Here is a 19586-nt window from a genome sequence, read left to right on the forward strand (position 1 = left end):
CAGAATCCAGAGCAGGGGTGGTGACGGACAGCAGCAGCAGCCGCCGCTGGGAGCCTGTCAGAGATGCCGATGTGGGTCCCTCCCACGGGGCCCAGGACCCTGGGTTTTAACAAACTGTCCCAGTGACTCTGACGCTGGCTGAAGCTTGGGAAGCAGTGTTGAGGTCTGTAGAGTAAGTGTGGAGAAAGTAAGAGGAAGCAGGAGGTGGCGGTCTGGGTGGGGGACTTTGCGGATCATCCTGGGCAAGGCTGGGCATTGGATTTAGACGCTGTCTGTGGGGTGGCTGCAGTGTGACGTCGCCGCTACAGGCAGAAGTGAGAATGCCCGCGGATGGGGCTGGAGCCAGAGCTGGGGGAGCTGGGGGAGCTGGAAACTGCAGGAGAGACGTCCAGAGGGGCCTGAGCCAGCTCCGTGGGGGCAAGCCTGGGTCTGCAGAGTGGGCGGAGGACGAACGGAGGGGAATCTGGGAGGAGCCTTCCAAGGAAGGAAAGCTGGGTCCCAGGTTCCCCAAGGTGAGGAGTGAGTCGGGGGAGGGGAGAGGCAATTCTTTCCAGAGGCCTGGCAGGCAGCTGGAGCGGGGGAGGGGAGGGGCTGGGGAGGGCCAGGCCTGTGTGGACACGTGGGTGGGTGGGTGTTCAGGCTGGAGATGGGGTGGGCCAGGCCCCTCAGGCAGTGAAGAGGTGGGGGGCCTTGGCCTTGAGGGGAGCCAGGACCCCTTCTTCTGAGACTCAGGGAAGGAGCATGGGAGAGGGCTCCCACTTCCCAGAGTGGGCGAGAGGAGGGGCAGGTAGGGGCTGGGGAGCCCTGGCGGGCGGCCGGGGTATGGGGCATGCCCAGTGGGTGAGGAGGGCGATTCCACTGCTGCTCACCAAGGTTTATGGCTCAGCCCTAGTCCTGGGCCCGGCGGGGACTTACAGAGTCCATATCACCAGCCCCTGGAGGCCCTGGCCCTTGTAGCCAAGTTTTCCAAGGGCTCCAGGAGGGCTGCTGCTTTGCAGCAGGAGGAGCTGAGGGTGGGCCAAGGGGAGGGCTTCCTGGCTCCCCGGGTTGCAGGAGAGGGCAGCACCCAGGAGGGGCTGGCGGCTCAGGTGAGCTCTCTCAGCCCTTTGCCAGATGAGGTTCAGAGAGCTGCAGTCTCTTGTCCAGGCTCACCCAGCTGTGCCGGATGGGAGCCCAGGGGCCGCCTGCGCCTGGGAGGGCAGGGCTGGATTAACAAGTGTCACTCACCTGTCAAGGTGACAGGGCCGGCGGCGAGGGAGGAGGGACAGAGAGGGGAGGCAGGCTCAGAGACTGGGAGAGGGCCCAGAGCGGGGCCAGGCGAGCGGGGCGGCTGCAGGCACCCGGATCCGCAGAAATGTCTCCACAACAGGAAGCGTCTCATAACATACCTGTGGTTTGGCCCGGCCCCGGGCTGCCTGAGCGCTCCCCACCTCCCTCGGCTGCAGCCGCCGTCTGGGGTGGGGGGGGTGGGGGGCTTGGAGCCGCCGGGGGCCGGCGCGGCCGCGCTCCCTCCCCCACCGCAGGGGCCGCGGGACCCGCGTCTGCTCCCCACACCGCACGACGCCCCGGGAAGCCAATGGCCCCTCCCTTGGTGGGGGGGGTCCCCTTCTTCCCTGGGCCTCTGATAGCTCCTCTGTGAAATGGGAGTCCACGGGACCTCCCCGCCTCCTCTGCGGGTCACCCGTGGGCAGGCCCCTCTCCTGCTGGGCCATTTCAAGGGGGGAGGGCTTGCTTTTCCGCCGCTTCCATCCAGTCCTCGGGGGGGCCCCTCGGCTGCCCCCTGCCCTCCGCAGGGGTCTGGAGGACCCTGGAGCACCGCGCCCCCGGGGCCAGTCTCCTTGGCCTTCCTGGAGGAGGCCCAGGCCGCCTGAAAACGCTGACTTGGCCGAAAGGCTGTTTTACGGGGATTTGTTGCGGAGGGGGAAATCCCCGTTGAGGACTTGCAGCTGTCCAAACACCGCGCGCATCCCGCTGCCGCCACTGGCAATCCCCTGAATCAGCGTCGCCTGGCTCCCGGATGCGGCTCACCGTGGCCCCCTGCCCCCGCCAACCCTGCCCCTTCCTGCCTTCGCTTCTCAGCTTCTCACCAGAGAGGGTGCCGGCCTGGCCGGGGCCGCACAGCCAGGCAGTTGGGTTTGCCGCTCACGGCCCTGCCTCTGGCCTAACACCTGCTTGGCCACCCTTCTCCGCTTTTTGGGGGGAACAGGACGAACAAACAAATCGTTCTTCCCTTTGTTCCTGATTCTGAGAGCTTGTAGCTGAAGTTCTTGAGGCCATGGGACTGTGCCCACCTCTTCCCCACCTGGGAAGGCAGCAGTACCTGGGAACTCCGAAATGTTCGTGGAAAATTGAATTAAAAATCTGTTTATTTAGGTGCAAAAAATCTGAAATGCAGGCATCATTTTTCATATGTGCATTTTCAGTGAACTTTTGGAAGATTCCTCGTATGCATGAATTCAAACTTTTTTTGCACTCATGGAAACTGATCCTTTAATTCCATTTTCCATGAACCTTTTGAAGTGCCCTGTGTGCAGTCTGTGGAGAAGACCGAGTTACTGAGTGCTCATTATTTGTTTATCTGTTTGAAAGAGCTACAGAGAGAGAGGGGAGAGAGGTCTTCCATCCACTGGTTCACTCCCCACAGGGCTGCAGCCATGGGGGCTGGAGTGAGAGTGAGCCAGGCAGAAGCGAGGAGCCTGGAACTCCATTTGGGTTTCCCACATGGATGGAAGAGGGGCCGGGTCATCTTCTGCTTTCCCAGGCACAATAGGGAGGAGCTGGACTGGAAGTGGAGCAGCCAGGGCTCGAACAGTCTCTCCTATAGGATGCCAGCATCGCTGTCGTTGGTGTAACCCACTGCAGTGCAACGCTGCTGGCCCAGCCGGGTGATCTCTAGGTGTGATGCTGAGTCAGGTTCATCTCTCTGTGTGCCGGCCAAGCCCTGCGCTGGGCCTGGAAAGGGGGGTGTGGCAGAGAGACAGAGAGAGAGCCAGCCCCTTAAAAAGGCTCAGCCCACCCTTCTCGCCGCCATGTGCTCGCCCAGACCAGCACCTGCCAGCCTCCCCTCGGAGGGCAAGAAGCAGCCTCCCTTCTTTCTCTAGGCAGTGGTGCCCTGGTGCCCAAAGGGAACCTGGTTCACCTGTCACCTTCTCTGTCGCCCTCTCTCTCTTCCCCCCTCCACCTGTTGCTGTCTCACTGTCTCCTCCCTCCCTCCTGGCCATGTCCTAATGCTGTCAGAACTCTGCTCAGCCCCACCACTGGCCCACAGGCACAGCACTCTGCCCCCTGCACCTCCAGGTCATCTGCAGAGTGGGGACACTGTGGGTGTGCCAGTCACCCAGTCGTCTTCCAGTTGCCCACTCTCAGAAACACCTGCCCTGGGGGCCTGATGTCTCCCCTGGTCTTGACCTCAACTGGGAGGGGCGAGTTCAGGGAGCTGCAGAGGGTGGGGTTGGGGGTGTTTCTCAGCGGGCCCCGTTACTGAGAAGTGAAAGGCGGGCAGTCCCTGGGGGCCCTGCCGGGGCTCCCGCGTGACCTCGGCCCTTCGGCACCTGCCTGTGCTCCTCCATGTCCTTCTGGCTCTCAGCACCTACTGGCTGCGCCCTCCAGGAGCCCTGTGGGAAACAGGTTGGGTCTCGGCACAGCCAGGGCTGTCCTGTGTCCTCTTGCGGTGCTGTCATCACCTCGGCCCTGGCCCAGGAGCTGCTCCCTCTGCTCCCTGCTGCGTGCTCTGCTCCCCCTTCCCCTGCCCACCGCCCAAGCAGAACATCCGGGCTCTGTGCAGAGGAGAGCAACTCTCCCCAGCTCAGCTGACCAGTACAGGGGGCTCTGCCCCACTTGGGAGAGGTAGGTTAGGGACTGGGGCTCAAGAGTCTGGTTCCACCTGCCATGATATTAGCAGATGACCTCCTCCCCCAACTTCCTCATCCCTAAAACAGGCGTGAACGGGGACTGCGTGGACAACATTAGGACGCGGGCGGACGTCTGGCAGCTCACTTAAGATGTTGCTTGGGGTGCCTCCGTCCCATATCAGACTTGAGTCCCCTGTTCTGCTCTGCTCCAGCTTCCTGCTAACACACATTCAGGGCGGCACCAGACTCCTGGCTTTGGCCCAGTCCCAGCCTCAGATGGTGTGGGCATTGGATGGAAGATCTATTTCTGTCACTCTGCCTTTCGATAAAAATAAAAAGTAAATGAAACTTAAAACAACAACAACAACAACAACCCCACACACATACACATACATTAGGGATAGAGCCTGGCAGATCCCCAGCGGGCCAGGGCAGCTCAGCCCACTGAGTCCCAGCATCAGTCCCAGTAAGATGAGGCAGGCGGCGTGTGCTGAGGGCAGGCGCTGGAAGAGGTGTGAGCTCCAGGCTAGTGCCGCGGCTCACTAGGCTAATCCTCTGCCTGCGGTGCCGGCACACCGGGTTCTAGTCCCTATCGGGGTGCTGGTTCTGTCCCGGTTGCCCCTCTTCCAGTCCAGCTCTCTGCTGTGGCCAGGGAGTGCAGTGGAGGATGGCCCAAGTGCTTGGGCCCTGCACCCCATGGGAGACCAGGAGAAGCACCTGGTTCCTTGCTTCGGATCAGCGCGATGCACGGGCCGTGGCGGCCATTGGAGGGTGAACCAACAGCAAAAGGAAGACCTTTCTCTCTGTCTCTCTGTCTCACTGTCCACTCTGCCTGTCAAAAAAAAAAAAAAAAAAAAGAAAAAAAAGAAAAGAAAAAAGAGAGGTGTGAGCTCCAACACAGTGTGCCCTGCAAGGCCCTGCAGTCTCAGTCTCCATTTCTACAGCTCGAACATGGGGGTAATCATTGCATGAGCTTCATGGGTTTGTAGGGCAGATGGCTGTGAGAGGAGCCCAGGCCAGGCACCTGGGAGCTCTAAATGGCAGATGTTGTGGGTGTGACTATTATACTGAGACTCTTGGAGGACAAAAGACCTGCCTGAGGTTATAGATCAGCTTGATGGTGGAGCTGGGATTTGAACCTGGAGACCGGTGTGGCAGCGGTCAGACCTTTGCCTGAGCCCTGCCTCTGTTCCTGCAAAGCCCTGTGGGAACTCAGGCCACAAGTTGCTCTGGGCTGTGGCCTGAGACCCAGCTGGCACCAGGGAAGGCTCCGTTCTGTGTCCCTGATCGCACACCCGCAGGTGCTGCCAGCACAGGTACAGAGAGAGTGCTGGTGAGACGAGGGGAGGCAGAGCAGGGATACCAAGGAAGGGGTGATTTCTTTGGGTGTAAAAATGCCACACAGTCCCTCATTCAGTCGGCAGGTGCCCACCCTGAGCCCGGTGTGCTCTCTCCTGATCACTGCACCCTGGGAAACGGGCTGTTAACCTACTTACTTGGAACGACAGCTTTATTGTGATGGAATTCATGGATCATACAATGGACCCGCTTCAATGTGCAAGTCACTGTTTTCTCACTGTATGCACACAGTTGTGCAACCAGCACCCCTCAACAAAACCCTGTGTCTGTTAACAGTCACCTCCTGCCCCCAGCCTAGGCCACCCCTACTCTACGCTCTCTGCATCAGCCCCATTCTGCATACTTCCATGCAAGGAATCAAACCATATGATTTTGTGACTGCTCTTCTCACTTAGCGTGATGTTCCAGAGCCTCTCCTGTGCCGTAGCAGGCCCAGACTTACTCCTTTTTATCGCTGAAGGTCCAGTGTGTGGCTTGCCTACCTTCGTTGGTCACTGCTCAGTTGATAGACATTTGGGTTGCTTCTGCTTTGGGTGATTGTGAGTAATGCCGCCAAGTGTGTTCACCCACACCTTATCCCATTTACAGATAAGGACAGCCCTGGCCCCGGCTCCCCAGCAGGTGAGAGGAACTCTCAGGCTAGCTGCCTGAGTCTAGGGCCTGGGCTTCCTCTCCACCCAGGCCTGGCAGGGCAAGCAAGCTCCAGACAGGCACAGAGCAGTGAGCGGTGAGCGGTGAACTGTTGGGAGGCTTCATAGAGGAGGGGCTGACAGCCTCACTGGTCCTTGAAAGAGGAGTAAGAGATGCAGGTGATATTGCAGGTGAGACACAGCAGGTGCAAAGGCCCACAGGGGTGAGGCTGCTGGGGTCTGGGAGCTGTAAGGGGCTCTGGACTGGTAGGGCAGATGTGTGGAGGGAGGGAGAGGCACAGAAAGGTAACAGGTGACAGGGTTAGAGACACAGGCACAGAGTGGATTCAGAGGGCTTCTGGTGCTGTGCTGAGTGTCATGGTTGATCCTGAAGGCAGTGGGGGAGCCCAGAAAGGCACTGTGGAGTGGCACAGACCAAGGTCACATCCCAGGTCTGCTTCCCAGCGAACTTCACATCCGCTTTAGTTTTAGCGTCTGGAAAACGAGGGTGACAGTAAGAGCTGGTGCAAATACTGCAAAAGTTAAGTGAGTTCCAGTGTCTAAAGCGCTCAGCTCACCGCCAGAGGGAGGCTGGCCCCTCACGGGACATTGGCTGCTCTCATCAAAGGAGTTTTCAGGGTATGTGCCCTTAAGACACCGGTTAGGACACATCAGAGTACCTGGACCTGAGTCCTAGTTCCTGATTCCAGCCTTCCTGCGGTTGCCGACCCCGGGGGGTGGGGTCCCTGCCACCCATGTGGGAGGCCTGGATTGAGTTCCCGGCTCCTGGCTTCGGTCTGGGTCAGTCCTGGGCACTGCAGGCATTCGAGAAGTGAACCAGCCCGTGGGAGCTCTGTCAGTCTGTCTCCCAATTAAGGAAGAAAAGAAAAAATAAATACCCCCCCAAAACTGGCAGGGTTTCCCCCCAGGGCTGTAGGGAGGTCAGAGTGCTCTGAAAGGTAAAGTGGGGTGGGGGGAGTTTGGACCGGGCTGGGGCTTGGGAGGTAACCCCTGTGAGCTTGGCAATTCCTCAGGAAGAATATCTAACTTTGGATCTGTTTGTGGGCCCCTGGGTCTGGTGCCACCCCCACCCCGGGCCTGGGGCAGGCTTGATGACCCTCTGCTCTTCCCTGCAGGACCTTATGGACGCCATGCAGGGGGCCCCGACACCCCTGTCTTCGCTGCTGCTGCTGCTACTGCTGCTGCTGGGGTGGGGGCCGCGGGCGTCCTCTGGCGGCGGGGCCGTTGGGGCGGCCGGCTACGCCCCCGTGCAGTACGTGCAGCCCATGCAGAAAGGACCTGTGGGGCCGCCCTTCCGCGAGGGCAAGGGCCAGTACCTGGGTGAGAGCCCCCCTCCTCACAGTGCCTCAGACAGCTCCTGACCCTCAGACTCCCCTCCCTCGGAGCCCCCAGGCCCCGCCACACTCCTCAACCCCCATCAAAGCTCTTCCCATCTCCTTCCCTCCCAGAGGCTGATCCAGGGCCTCTCAGCCCCACAGGGCCTGCAAGCAGGTGTGGCTGGCACAGGTGTCATGGTGGGGAAAGGGCGGGAAGGTGGGGGAAATGGGAGGGTGGGCTCGAGCCAGCTGGTTCTAAGGCAGGCTGCGGGTGCCCCCTGGCGGCCATCGCTCCTGAGGTCACCTAAGCTCATAGCTGGGGGCCCAACCTGGGAGACTGGAAGCCAGGAGCCCTGGGCGAGGACGCCTTGCAGCCCCCAGCCGGGGACAGGCTTCGAGAGCAGATACAGAGCCGTGTTCCCCCGAGTGCCTCAGTCTGCCATGGGGAATGGGTAGATGTGGCCCTCTGTCCCCACCGTCCAGGACTCTGACTGCCTGCTTCTCTCTCCCCCTCAGAGATGCCTCTGCCGCTGCTGCCGATGGACCTGAAAGGAGAGCCTGGACCCCCTGGAAAGCCCGGGCCCCGGGGCCCCCCTGGGCCTCCCGGCTTCCCAGGCAAACCAGGCACGGGCAAGCCAGGGCTCCATGGGCAGCCTGGCCCCGCTGGCCCACCTGGCTTCTCCCGAATGGGCAAGGCTGGGCCCCCAGGTCTGCCGGGCAAGGTTGGGCCACCAGGGCAGCCAGGGCTTCGGGGGGAGCCAGGGATACGAGGAGACCAGGGCCTTAGGGGGCCCCCAGGACCCCCTGGCCTTCCTGGCCCCTCCGGCATCACTGTTCCTGGAAAACCAGGTGTCCAGGGGGTGCCAGGGCCCCCAGGATTCCGGGGGGAGCCGGGGCCTCAAGGGGAGCCTGGGCCCCCAGGTGATCGAGGCCTCAAGGGAGATAATGGAGTGGGCCAGCCAGGGCTGCCCGGGGCCCCAGGGCAGGGGGGCGCCCCTGGACCTCCTGGCCCCCCGGGGCCAGCAGGCTTGGGTAAACCAGGTGTAGATGGACTCCCTGGAGCCCCTGGAGACAAGGGTGAATCTGGGCCTCCTGGAGTTCCAGGCCCCAGGGGGGAGCCAGGAGCTGTGGGCCCGAAAGGCCCCCCAGGGGTTGATGGCGTGGGGGTACCAGGGGCAGCAGGAGTGCCAGGGCCACAGGGCCCAGCTGGTGCCAAAGGCGAGCCAGGGACCCGGGGCCCCCCTGGCCTGATAGGCCCCACCGGCTATGGAATGCCAGGCCTGCCAGGCCCCAAGGGGGACAGGGGTCCAGCTGGGGCCCCAGGGCTCTTGGGGGACAGAGGTGAGCCAGGGGAGGATGGGGAGCCAGGGGAGCAGGGCCCACAGGGCCTTGGGGGGCCCCCCGGACTTCCTGGGTCTGCAGGGCTCCCAGGCCGACGGGGGCCGCCCGGGCCGAAGGGAGAGGCAGGGCCTGGAGGACCCCCAGGAGTGCCTGGTATGCGGGGTGACCAGGGGCCTAGTGGCCTGGCAGGGAAGCCGGGGCTCCCAGGTGAAAGGGGGCTGCCTGGGGCCCATGGACCTCCAGGACCAACTGGGCCCAAAGGTGAGCCAGGTTTCACCGGCCGCCCTGGAGGCCCAGGAGTGGCGGGCGCCCTAGGACAGAAGGGTGATTTAGGGCTCCCTGGGCAGCCTGGCCTAAGAGGCCCCTCAGGAATCCCAGGACTCCAGGGGCCAGCTGGCCCTATTGGGCCCCAAGGCCTGCCGGGCCTCAAGGGTGAGCCAGGCCTGCCGGGGCCCCCTGGAGAGGGGAAAGTGGGGGAACCGGGCTCTGCTGGGCCCACCGGGCCCCCCGGGGTTCCCGGCTCCCCAGGACTCACAGGCCCTCCCGGGCCGCCTGGGCCTCCCGGCCCCCCTGGTGCCCCGGGGGCCTTCGATGAGACTGGCATCGCAGGCCTGCACCTGCCCAATGGGGGCGTGGAAGGCGCGGTGCTGGGCAAGGGGGGCAAACCCCAGTTCGGGCTGGGCGAGCTGTCGGCCCACGCCACGCCGGCCTTCACCGCTGTGCTCACTTCACCCTTCCCGGCCTCGGGCATGCCTGTGAAGTTTGACCGGACTCTCTACAATGGCCACAGCGGCTACAACCCAGCCACCGGCATCTTCACCTGCCCCGTGGGCGGCGTCTACTATTTCGCCTACCACGTGCACGTCAAGGGCACCAACGTGTGGGTGGCCCTGTACAAGAACAACGTGCCGGCCACCTACACCTATGACGAGTACAAGAAGGGTTACCTGGACCAGGCGTCGGGCGGGGCAGTGCTGCAGCTGCGGCCCAACGACCAGGTCTGGGTGCAGATGCCCTCGGACCAGGCTAACGGCCTCTACTCCACCGAGTACATCCACTCGTCCTTTTCAGGATTCCTGCTGTGTCCCACATAACCCGCGGGGGACCCCGCCGCCCTGGCCGCGGCCTCTGTAGTGCTAGAGTGACCTTCTCAGTTACAACCTCCATTTAAAGGCAAAACCCAAGGCGGATGAGAGGCAGCGGCGCCTGCGGCTGTGGCTGTGGCCCGAGAAGACTGACTGGCTTTGTCCCTGCTGTGGACTGAGACTGTTTCTGGAAGGGGCTGGCCCAAGTTCCTTTCCCCCCAGTGACTGGGCCGTGTTGGGGCTGCAGCCCCTGTCCTGTCACAGGACCCTGCCTGGTCTCTGTGAGTCCTGGACTTGGCTGAGCTCCCTGCTCCAGCCCCGCTGAGACAGCCATGTCTGCTGGCTCCCAGACGGCACCTGCTCAAGGAATGGGACATGGCCTCCCACACAGTCCTTGGCTGGGCTCCCCAGCTCCTGAGCCTCCAGCGCACGGCAGAGGGTTCCCGGGTTTTTTTGGTCTTCTCCAGGGGACAGGGTGTGAAGGGGACTGTGCAGGTGGCTGGTGCAGATGCTGCCAGGACTGCAGCCCTCGTGGTGGTGCAGTGGCACCAGGCCAGTCCACAGCGGGCGTGGTCGGTGACCCTCTCTGCAGGCTCCCAAGAAGGATCAACCCTTTTTACCGGTCCAGGCACAGCCACAGGGAAGGCAGCTCGCGGCGGGTAGGGCACGGATCTGGGCGGGTTGGCAGCTCTTCATTTATCCCTGTGTCCCCATCCCAACTCAGGCTCTGCCTAGCATGAGGGCAGCACACAGGCCTCTAAGGACCGCCCCAGGTCACGGAGTGTAAGCTCGGGGAAGCGTCTGGAGCTGTCCAGAGCAAATGGTGGCTTGAGGTAGGGCTGACCATCAGCAAACCTGAGTGTTGATCTGTGTTTTTCACCTGCCGGCAGGCTGCCTTGGTCACGCCCAATGCCAGGGGACCCGTGCCACCCCTCGCTGAGGCTGCCCAAGAGGAAGGCTCTTGTCTGGCCCTGTGACCAGCATGCACATGAGCCCTGGGATGCAGAAGGCTCCACTGGCCTTACCCTAATAAGAACCACATGGCAGGTATCTGTGTACAGCAGCGGGGCTAATCTGGGGGCTTCCTCTCCTTCCACCCTCTGGTTCCAATTTCCTGCTCTCAGCAGGATTAGGACCCAGGCAGCTAGGCTGAGAGAGAAGGCGCCAGCAGACCCCCTGGAGCAGTGCGCCCTGGGTCCTAATACCGTTCTTCGAGGTCACAGCTCCTCTGCTGGAACAGGCAGGATCCGGTGGGACACCAACCCCTGGGCCCCTCTTCCAAGCCGGGATCAGGGCAAAGGCGGGATGATGGACATCTTCCTGGAGGCTCTGGGCTTCTCCCCAGCCCTCTGTTTGTAGGTGATCTGGGTGCATCGCTCTGATTTTGGCCAACTCCGCACTGTCCGTGCTGAAAATGGAGGCCGACTGGTGACAGGCTAAGCTGTGGTCCCCTGAGGCTTAGTGCCAGCCCTCCTCCTTTGTCCACAACTTACTCAAAGGAAGCTGTTTGACAACTCACTTTAACTCTCCAAAGGAGAAAGCCAGATCTGTCCATGGCACTGGAGGAGAAGGTTTCGGCTGGGGTCCATGGTGGGTTTCCTACTTCTTAACACCTGGAAGTGACTGAGGCCTCCAACGGCACCTGATGGGGGTCCTTCGCTCAGCTGCCGCATTCCCAGGGTCAGAGCCACAACAGTCCCACATTGGGAAGGAGTTAGGATGGGCGGAAATCAATTGCCTCTCAATGGGACACCCCCCACCCCCGCCAAAAAAGAGCAGAGCTTTCACCAACCTCAACTGCTGAAGCCTGAGGGAGGGTGGCTGGCGTTTCTGGAATGTCTATGGGATTTGAGTTGCAGGTGTTCACTTAGCTGACTAGCTTTGATAAACAACGTCAGGTTTGAACTATGAGAACTACATTACCTTGTGCATTTTTATACTCTGATTCCTAATTTCTTTTTTTAAAGGTTAAGGTTTAAATGTTTTCCACTAGTGATTGGTAGAGGAAGCTTAGTTCTCCACATACTTATGTGTCACGCAAGATTCGGGAAAAATGCACTCGGAAATCAAAGAAAACAGGACTTCTTTTTGAAAAGAAAAACAGTCTTGACTGTATTGACACAACCTCAATAAAACCTGTTGTACAAAAACAGCACTGTGCTGAACCTGGCGTGGGTGCAGAGGCAGGTTGACCTCTGCATGTCCCAAGAGTTCTCTGGGGCTGTCCTGTATCTTTGCCTGGCCCGGGGAGTGCACGTTCCCCACCTGCTCCCCAGCCCAGGCCTCTGCTACCCCCACCTCAGAAATGCTCCGTGCTCCTCGGCTGCCGAGGCCCTGCACCAGGCAAATGCCAGCAGACACGTTAGACCGTAGGACGGCAGTGGTTGGTGCGGGGGGAGGCTGATAGGACCGAGCTTTGCTGGAACATTCCTTCCCGCTCTCAGGGGCAGTGGACCATGACAGCTGGCTCAGGCTCCCCAAGCCAGGTTTTAACATCTGATACGAATTAGGAATGAAACTGTGAATCCTTGCTCCTGAGGGTGCGGTTGGTGTCAGGCCCCACGTTGAAGACAGGGCTGCAGGAGCTGTCCTGGGCAGAACCTATCAGCACACAGCCCACCGCGCTCAGCAGTGCAGGGTCTGTCCCTGGCTCTGGGGATCCATCTGTGGACCGAAATAACCTTGCCCCAGCCTGGCAGAAAGCAGTCCCGGCAGCCCCAAAACCTCAGGCCAGCTGCAGAGCCGGGCATGCCAGTCTCCAGTGAGGCGTCCCTGGAGAGGGAGAACGTCCCTGCAGGTGGAAGGAGGTGTCCCTCCTTAATTTTCCTTCCTTTGCAGCGGATGCTATACAAGGTTCCTTACCCGGCAAGGCCTTTGTCTGGGTCCCGAGACACAGGAAGCGGCACCCAGCCTTCAGGCTAAGGGCCTGGGATGCCACAGCTCTTCCGAGGCTGCCAGCCTGCTGCAGGGTGTCCCCTACATCCTTCAATGGGGTTCCTGGCCCTTACCCAGCCAGACCCGGCTCCTACTTGAGAAGTCAGCCTCAGAGATGGGGAGTCTCTGGCTGGTTCCTGCCCGCTGCCTCTGACGCAGCACTTGGCCCAGCTGCCTGGGCCACCTGAGTGATTTCCAACAGGAAGAGCCACCAAGCCACGCCTGCCGCGGCCTCCCTGGCTGAACACTGCGGCCAACTGGAGGCAGCAAAGGACTCCGCCTCAGCACACAGCTGCCCTTTGCCACGGGAGCCCAGCCTGACAGGAGGGCATGGGGTTCAGGAAGGTCAAGCTGCCACAGGGGAAAAATCCACTCAGGGCAGAAGAGAAACAGGAAACGGTAGGATTTACTAAAGCCTGTTTATTGCTGTGACTTCCACTGGAAGCTGCTAGCAAACCGCAGGACGGCCAAGGGTCAGCTGCAGACCCAGCTGGCTGGATGCAGGTGCCTGGCCCTTGATCCAACCTACAGCTCAGTGCCCTGCCCAGTCAAGAACAGGCTTTCTGGCAAATTTGTGACAACCCAGCAGGGAGAAAGGATGCTACTGTACCTCTCCAAATCCCATGTCACAGATAAAAAGGAAAACGTCCTCAGTGCTCCCCCAATAAAACCTGTCCTGGTTCTCCGTCTCCCCAAGGGGCTGGGGGTACCCTGCAGCAAGCCGGAAGCCCAGCCCCAGGGAGGCACTGTTCCGGCGACTTTTCCCCAATGGCGCACTCGGCCCTGCGCGGCAGGAAGACTGAGGAAGGGGAGCTGGGCTTGAGGAACCCCAGGGTTTCCAATCTGGGCTGGAATTGGTCCCATGGGACATGGGCAGCCCCAGCAGCTGTGGCTCACAGACTCTTCTGGAAAATCCGGTGCAGGCTCTGGGCCAGGATATCTGTCTCCTGGTAGCCTTCACAGCTTTGCTGCCAGCTCTCTGGCACTTGATCCATCCCGTAATAAGCACCAGCGATGGCCCCAGCCATGGTGGCAATGGTGTCTGTGTCCCCACCAAGAGAGATGGAATAGATGAGAGTCCTCTGGAGGCTATTGAAGGCGGGCGGGATCTCAGGGTCGGGCTCCATGCAGCGCAGGAAGCAGTAGATGGCGGTGGGCACAGACTCAAAGGCAGCGATGCCATTCCCTGTGGGAAAACCAGACAGGACCTTCACGTGCCCCATACCCAGCTCCTGCCACCTGCCTCGCATCAGGGCTCGGCTTCAAGCAGGCCTGGACTACCCGGCTTGAAATCTTGGCTCCACTACTTATTGGCTGTGACAGGGCAAGTTATCTAATCGCAAGGATTCCTGTTTCTGGATTCGACTCCGCGTTGTAGACAGTGAGTCAAGTTGGTAACTCTGATGGGGCTGCTGTGAGGTGAAGTGAGACCTCGAGTGAGAGGTGGTTTACGCTGTGCCCAGTCTACGGTCAGAGTGCCCACTGCCAACCCTGGTGGAAACGCTGGCCGCAGGGCAGAAGCACACCGGCAAGCAGGACTCCATGCTCCCACCCTTCCCTGAGCCCATGGCCACCCTGAAAGATGCCACGGCAGGGGCACGAGTCACCCACCTAGCTCGGACACCACTTCCTCTCGGGTCACCGAGTCCTGGCCCAGCAGCTCTCCAATCTTCTTCAGTCGGCTGGAGAACGGCCGCTCCTCCATGCCCAGCCTGTGGGTGGGGCAGGTGTTAGGCCGGTCAGAGGCTGTGGGATGGAGACTCGAGGCAGGAGAAGGGGCCATGTTTGAGTGGCAAGGAGGTGGCAGGCTCTCACTCAGGCACAGAGAGGTGGCAGAGGGTCAGGTATAAGCGGGTCATTTTGTTCTCCGCACCCTGAGAGCCTTGGAACCCAGCTAAGGCAAGGGTGCTCCCCGCCCTCCCCATCCCCTGGGGGGAACACCTCCAGCCCAGACTCACTCCCTCGCATCCAAGACGGACTGGGCATCTCCCTCCAGCCCCTCCATGTGGCCCAGAAGTTGCTCGAGGAAGTGCTCCCTGGAGGACTCCCCCTGCAGAGCCAGGTGCACAGCCAGGGCCTGCAGGATGGCACCGTTATAACCCAGGGAGGAGGCGTGGGTCAGCTGGGCCGAGAGCCGGGCAAACTAGGGAGAAGAACAGTTGCTGTCCCAGGGCCCTCGCGGCAGAAGAGCGTGGGGAGCCCAGCAGGAGGCCCACCCGGGGATACCTTCTGCACATCCTGGATGCTGCTATAGGCCAGGGGGATGCCAGCTACCCGCATGGCACCCCCATTGCCATAGGAGCCCTTCCCATTAAACTGGGCACGGGCAGGCTCATAGACATCGCGACACTTGGGGCTCAGGAGCTTCTTGAAGACGGTGATGACGCCAGCCCCGTAGCCCCGGTCAGGGTCTTTCTTGTACTCCTGAGCAAACCTGGTGGGGGAGAAGCCAGAACTGGGGTTTAAAAGACACCTCTTGGGGTCAGCATTGCAGTGCAGCAGGCTAAGCTGCCACCTGCAACACCAGCATCCCACATGAGAGCCAGTTCCAGTCCCAGCTGTTCTACTTCTGATCCAGCTCCCTGCTAACGCACTTGGGAAGGTAGCTGAAGGTGGCCCAAATGTTTGGGCCCCTGCCACCCACGTGGGAGATCCAGATGGAGTTCCAGGCTCCTGACCCAGCCCTGGCCATTCTGGCCATCTGGGGAGAGAACCAGTGAATGAAAGATCTCTCTTTAGCTGTAACTCTGCCTTTCAAATAAATAAAGAATCATAAAAATGATGTCTCTCATGGTTGGGAGAGAAGAAATCTGGGCTGGCTTGGAAAACAAGGAGGCCAGGGACATCTCAGGAGCTGGTAACAGAGGTGCTGTCTTTTTCTTTTTCTAGATTTATTTATTTGAAAGATAGTTACAAAGAGAGTGGGACACACACACACACACACACACACAGAATATCTTCCACCTGCTCATTCACTTCCCGAATGGCTGCAATGGCTGGGGCTGGGCCAGGCTGAAGCCAGGAACTTCATGTGGGTCTCCCATGTGGGTGCAGGGGCTCAAGCACTTGGGCCATCTTCTGCTACTTTCCCAGGTGCATTAGTAGGCAGCTGGACTGGAGATCAGCTGGGACTCAAAATGGAGCCCATATGGGATGCCAGTGTCTCAGGAGGCAGCTTAACCTGCTGAGGCACAACGCTGGTCCCTGTGCTGTGGTTTTTATCTTGGGACAATGTGTCAGTCCCAGGAACTAAATGGGGTGGGGGTGGGGGGTGTCCTAGGCGTGTAGACATCACTCCTCTAATCAAGGAACTCCGCCCCCTGGTTTCCCCAAGCCTCCCACCCCCTCACCTGTGAGCCATGTCCACCTCGTCGAAGGCCTCCTTGGCCAGTAGGGACTGCACCAGCGCCCTAGCCATGGCTGTGTCATCTGTGTAGTACAAGGCTTCTGTGGGCAGAGGACAGGTAAGGGAGCACCGCGCTCTGGGACGCAGTTCCTGCCAACACTGCTCTCAGGTCACGCCTCTAACACGCCCCTCAGTCCCCTCCAGTTTCCGAGGCTCCAGGAAGCCTCAGATTTCAGCCCCGAGACTCCTGAGGATATTCCAAACCAATCGCCACATCCTGCTGACTTCTGCAGGAAAACTTGCCATGCCCCTGGCTGCCGTCACCACAGCTCCTGTCCTGATAGGACCTGCTCAGGCTACAGGCAGGGCCTCCCACACCGTCTCCGCACACTCGCACTTCCAAGCCAGCACCGAGGAGCAGCCAGAAAACCTTTCAGAAGAAACCAGGCACTTGGCACAGTGGTTGAGATGCCACTTGCGACACCCACATCTCACATCCAAGTGCCTGCTCAAGTCCTGGCCCTACTCCTGACTCCGGCTTCCCGCTAAAGTGTGTCCTGGGAGGCACTTTTGTCCCTGCCACCCATCTGAGACCTGGATTGAATTCCTGGCTTCTGGGTTTGGCATTAGGGGAGTGAACCAGTAGATGGGAGATTTCTGTCTCTCTGCTTTTCAAATTAAGAAAAATCAAAAACCAAAAAACCCAAACTACTCCTACAAGCAAAAGGTCATTTTCCTCGGCTCACCCTCCTCAAAATGGCTATCTGCTGCGGCTGGCACTGGGGCGTAGCTGGTAAAGCTGCCACCTGTAGCACCAGCATCCCATATGGGTGTCAGTTCGAGTCCTGGTTGTTCCACTTCTTCTTCTTCTTCTTTTTTTTTTTGACAGGCACAGTGGACAGTGAGAGAGACAGAGACAAAGGTCATCCTTTTGCCATTGGTTCACCCACCAGTGGTCGCCGCGGCTGGCGCACCGCGCTGATCCGAAGTCAGGAGCCAGGTACTTATCCTGGTCTCCCATGGGGGTGCAGGGCCCAAGGACTTGGGCCATCCTCCACTGCACTCCCTGGCCACAGCAGAGAACTGGCCTGGAAGAGGGGCAACCGGGACAGAATCTGGAGCCCCGACCGGGACCAGAACCCGGGGTGCCGGCGCCGCAAGCGGAGGATTAGTCCACTTCCGATCCAGCTCCTTACTAATGTGCCTGGGATGGCAGCAGAGGATGGCCCAACTGCTTGAGCCCCTGCACCCATGTGGGAAACCCAGAAGAAACTCCTGGCTCCAGTCTGATGAAAAATCTTTCTCTCTCTCCCTCTGTAACTCTGCCTTTCAAATAAATCTTTACAAACAAAACAAAAAACCGGCTACCTGCTACCTTCAGGATTCGGTCCAAATCAACAGCCTTGCCATTCAAACCCTTCCCAACCCTTCTTCCTTCCTTGTCCGCAGCCGCCCCACACGTGCTCCGAACCAGTTCTTGCGGCGGCCCCCCTCCGCTCCCTCCACGCGCCCCCTTTTCCTCTGAGTGCCTGCCAGGAGCACCATGGGTAACTCTGTGACTTCTCCCATGGCCATGAGCCTTACTCAGGGCCAGGGGATTGCAGGGAAGTGGCAGACTTGCTCCCAGGGCTCCAGCCCACCCCACGTGCTCCTTTCCTTTATGTAGTGCCCCCCCCACTTCACTGGCACGTGTGGCTGACAGGCATCTTACCCACAGCTACACTCTGCAATCTCCCCGTCAGAGGGAGGGCACCACTCCTGGTCCCTCCCCTGTCGCCTCCATCGCTCGCCCTGCAGTGGGGCGACTACTATTCTCTTCATGCGATCGCTGCACCCTGCTTTCCCCAGGAGACCCCTTTTCTCCTTCTCGGGCCTTGTGACTGGGGCACGGAGCTAAGCTGGCCCAATGAAACAGCGCTTCCTGTTCCCTCGTTTAGGGGCAGATGCTGAGCCAGGTCTATGTGCTTGCTCAGGGCCTGTGCTGGCAAGCGCAGATAAACTCCCCCACTGCTGCAGCTGCCGGGCGCCCCCAGAGGAGGGGAAGGCCAGCCTAGGGAAAGCAGAGCTGAGCACAGGAGAGGCACTGAGCCTCAAGATGATCCACGCCCCTGGACTCAGCTCGGCTCGAAGCTGAATCTGCTCTGGCCCTTCGGGTTGTGTCAGCCAATAAGTCCCTTTCTGTGTGACTTTTTTTTTTTTTTTAAGGAAAACATGTATTTACTTATTTGAAATGCATAGTTACAGAGAAAGGAAGAGACAAACACATTTTCCATCTGTAGGTTCACTCCCCAAATGACCACAAAAGCCCAGGCAGAAGCCAGGACCCCGAAATTCATCCGGGTCTCCCATGTGGGAGGTAAAGCCCATGTGCTTGGGTTGTCCTGGCTGCTTTCTCAGGTGTCTTAGCGGTGAGCTGGATCCCGGGCAGGGCAGCCAGGACTGGAACAGGTGCCCATATGGCGCCACTACACGGCCCCTCTGCGCGGGCCACTGTGAGCTGGGTTTTCTACCACTCCTATCCACAGGGTTCTAAAACACCCTCAACCTAAAACAGACTTTTTCTCCTGGCATCAAAACCAGAAATGAAAAAAAAAAAAAAAACCTCCCCAATCGTGCCTTATCTCAACCACAGCTCACCCCTCCAAACCATTCCAATTTCTCATTTTTCATTTCCTCCTCAACCGCTGGCAACGCTGGTCTAAGACCAGACTCTTCCTGATGGCCGAAACCCGCTCCTGCCAGCCTCCCCCATCCCCAGTTACGGGTGTTCCCCGAGGCGCTCCCTGTGGCCCCTCCTACGTCCGCCCTACGTGCCTGCCGACAAGTCGCACCCTCTGCTGGACCTCTGACCTGATGCCTGGACATGAGCTGACTGCCCAGGGAAGCAGGCGGGGAGGGGAGACGGATCTACAGGCGAGGGGCGGCACGTACAAGAGCTCGGGCTACAGGCAGCCCGGGGCGACAGGAACCGAGCGCAACCGGAGGGCCTGGCCGCGGGGCACGCGTTAAGGAAGCTGGCCCTGCAGGGGCCGGCTGGCGGGGCACGGACTCCAGCCCTGGGTGAAACGGCTCAGGACGGATGCGCCGGCCCAGGTCTGGCCTGCACCGTCGGCGGACGGCGTCGCGGACGGGTCTTCCCGGCACCCTCCCCAGCCGGCCGCAGCGCCTCGGCTCCCCTCCCTCCGTGGGGCCCACGTGCGCCGGCCCCGCCCACCTGTCCGCGCGCTGCCCGGCGTGCCCGGGTCCGGCTCCAGGCTCTGGACGTGACGCAAGACTGACGTCAGGTTGACGGTGTCGTGCGCCTCGTAGACGGCGCCCACGCAGTCCCCGAGCAGCGCGCCAGCCAGGCAGCCTCGGAAGCGCGACAGAGAACGGGCCGGCCCGGCCCCGCCGCAGCCCGCCGCCATCACCGCCGCCGCCGCCGCCATCCGCGCGCGAGCCACCCGCCACTTCCGGTCCCGTCGCCGCCGCTTCCCCCGTCCCGCTCCCCAGGGTCTTGACGTAGCTCCCCGACCCACAGCGCCGCCCAGCGGCCCGGAGTCGCGGCGCCGCGCAGCCCGCGCCAGCCTGGGCTTTGCGCGCACATTCGCTGCTGTAGGCCAACGGGACGGACACTCAAGGGTCCCTCAGGCCACACCCCGCAGACGAACACCTCAGATTCGGCAGCCCTAGCTCGGCTTGGGGCACCCTAACCCCACTTCACC

General features: G+C 60.6%; 2 protein-coding genes across 3 annotated transcripts in view; one reads left to right on the forward strand and one right to left on the reverse strand.

Moving 5' to 3' along the window:
- The window catches only part of COL8A2 (collagen type VIII alpha 2 chain), a 24088-nt gene extending 12336 nt beyond the window's left edge, over positions 1–11752 (forward strand). The window contains exons 1-3 of one of the 2 annotated variants that reach the window (XM_089301020.1): positions 365–512; positions 6976–7180; positions 7693–11752. In XM_089301020.1, coding sequence (XP_089157146.1) covers positions 6982–7180; positions 7693–9611 — 2118 coding nt within the window. In that variant the 5' untranslated portion in view covers positions 365–512; positions 6976–6981 and the 3' untranslated portion in view covers positions 9612–11752. Of the gene's footprint in view, positions 1–364; positions 513–6975; positions 7181–7692 lie in introns of those variants that run through there. The other variant, XM_008273683.5, reaches the window with a different exon arrangement.
- Positions 11753–12941: 1189 nt separating this feature from the next.
- On the reverse strand, positions 12942–19369 carry ADPRS (ADP-ribosylserine hydrolase). The gene is made up of 6 exons (XM_008273685.5): positions 19097–19369; positions 15887–15983; positions 14763–14970; positions 14495–14679; positions 14148–14248; positions 12942–13722 (listed from the first exon to the last, which is right to left on the reverse strand). Exons 1-6 carry the CDS (start codon positions 19308–19310, stop codon positions 13430–13432), a joined length of 1098 nt encoding a protein of 365 aa, XP_008271907.1. The 5' UTR covers positions 19311–19369; the 3' UTR covers positions 12942–13429.
- Positions 19370–19586: the final 217 nt, after the last annotated feature.

This window comes from Oryctolagus cuniculus, chromosome 7, assembly GCF_051225735.1.
Source record: "Oryctolagus cuniculus isolate XC-2025 breed Fujian yellow rabbit chromosome 7, ASM5122573v1, whole genome shotgun sequence".
In the NCBI taxonomy this organism is placed as follows: Eukaryota; Metazoa; Chordata; class Mammalia; order Lagomorpha; family Leporidae; genus Oryctolagus; species Oryctolagus cuniculus.

Excerpts from the sequence above, each read along its gene's own strand:
- ADPRS (XM_008273685.5), bottom strand. The coding sequence starts at position 19,310 with ATGGCGGCGGCGGCGGCGGTGATGGCGGCGGGCTGCGGCGGGGCCGGG. Across the intron at positions 14,680-14,762 it reads GCATCCAGGATGTGCAGAAG|TTTGCCCGGCTCTCGGCCCA; the intron begins GTATCCCCGGGT and ends TCTTCTCCCTAG. Across the intron at positions 14,249-14,494 it reads TCCGTCTTGGATGCGAGGGA|GCTGGGCATGGAGGAGCGGC; the intron begins GTGAGTCTGGGC and ends CCCCACCCACAG.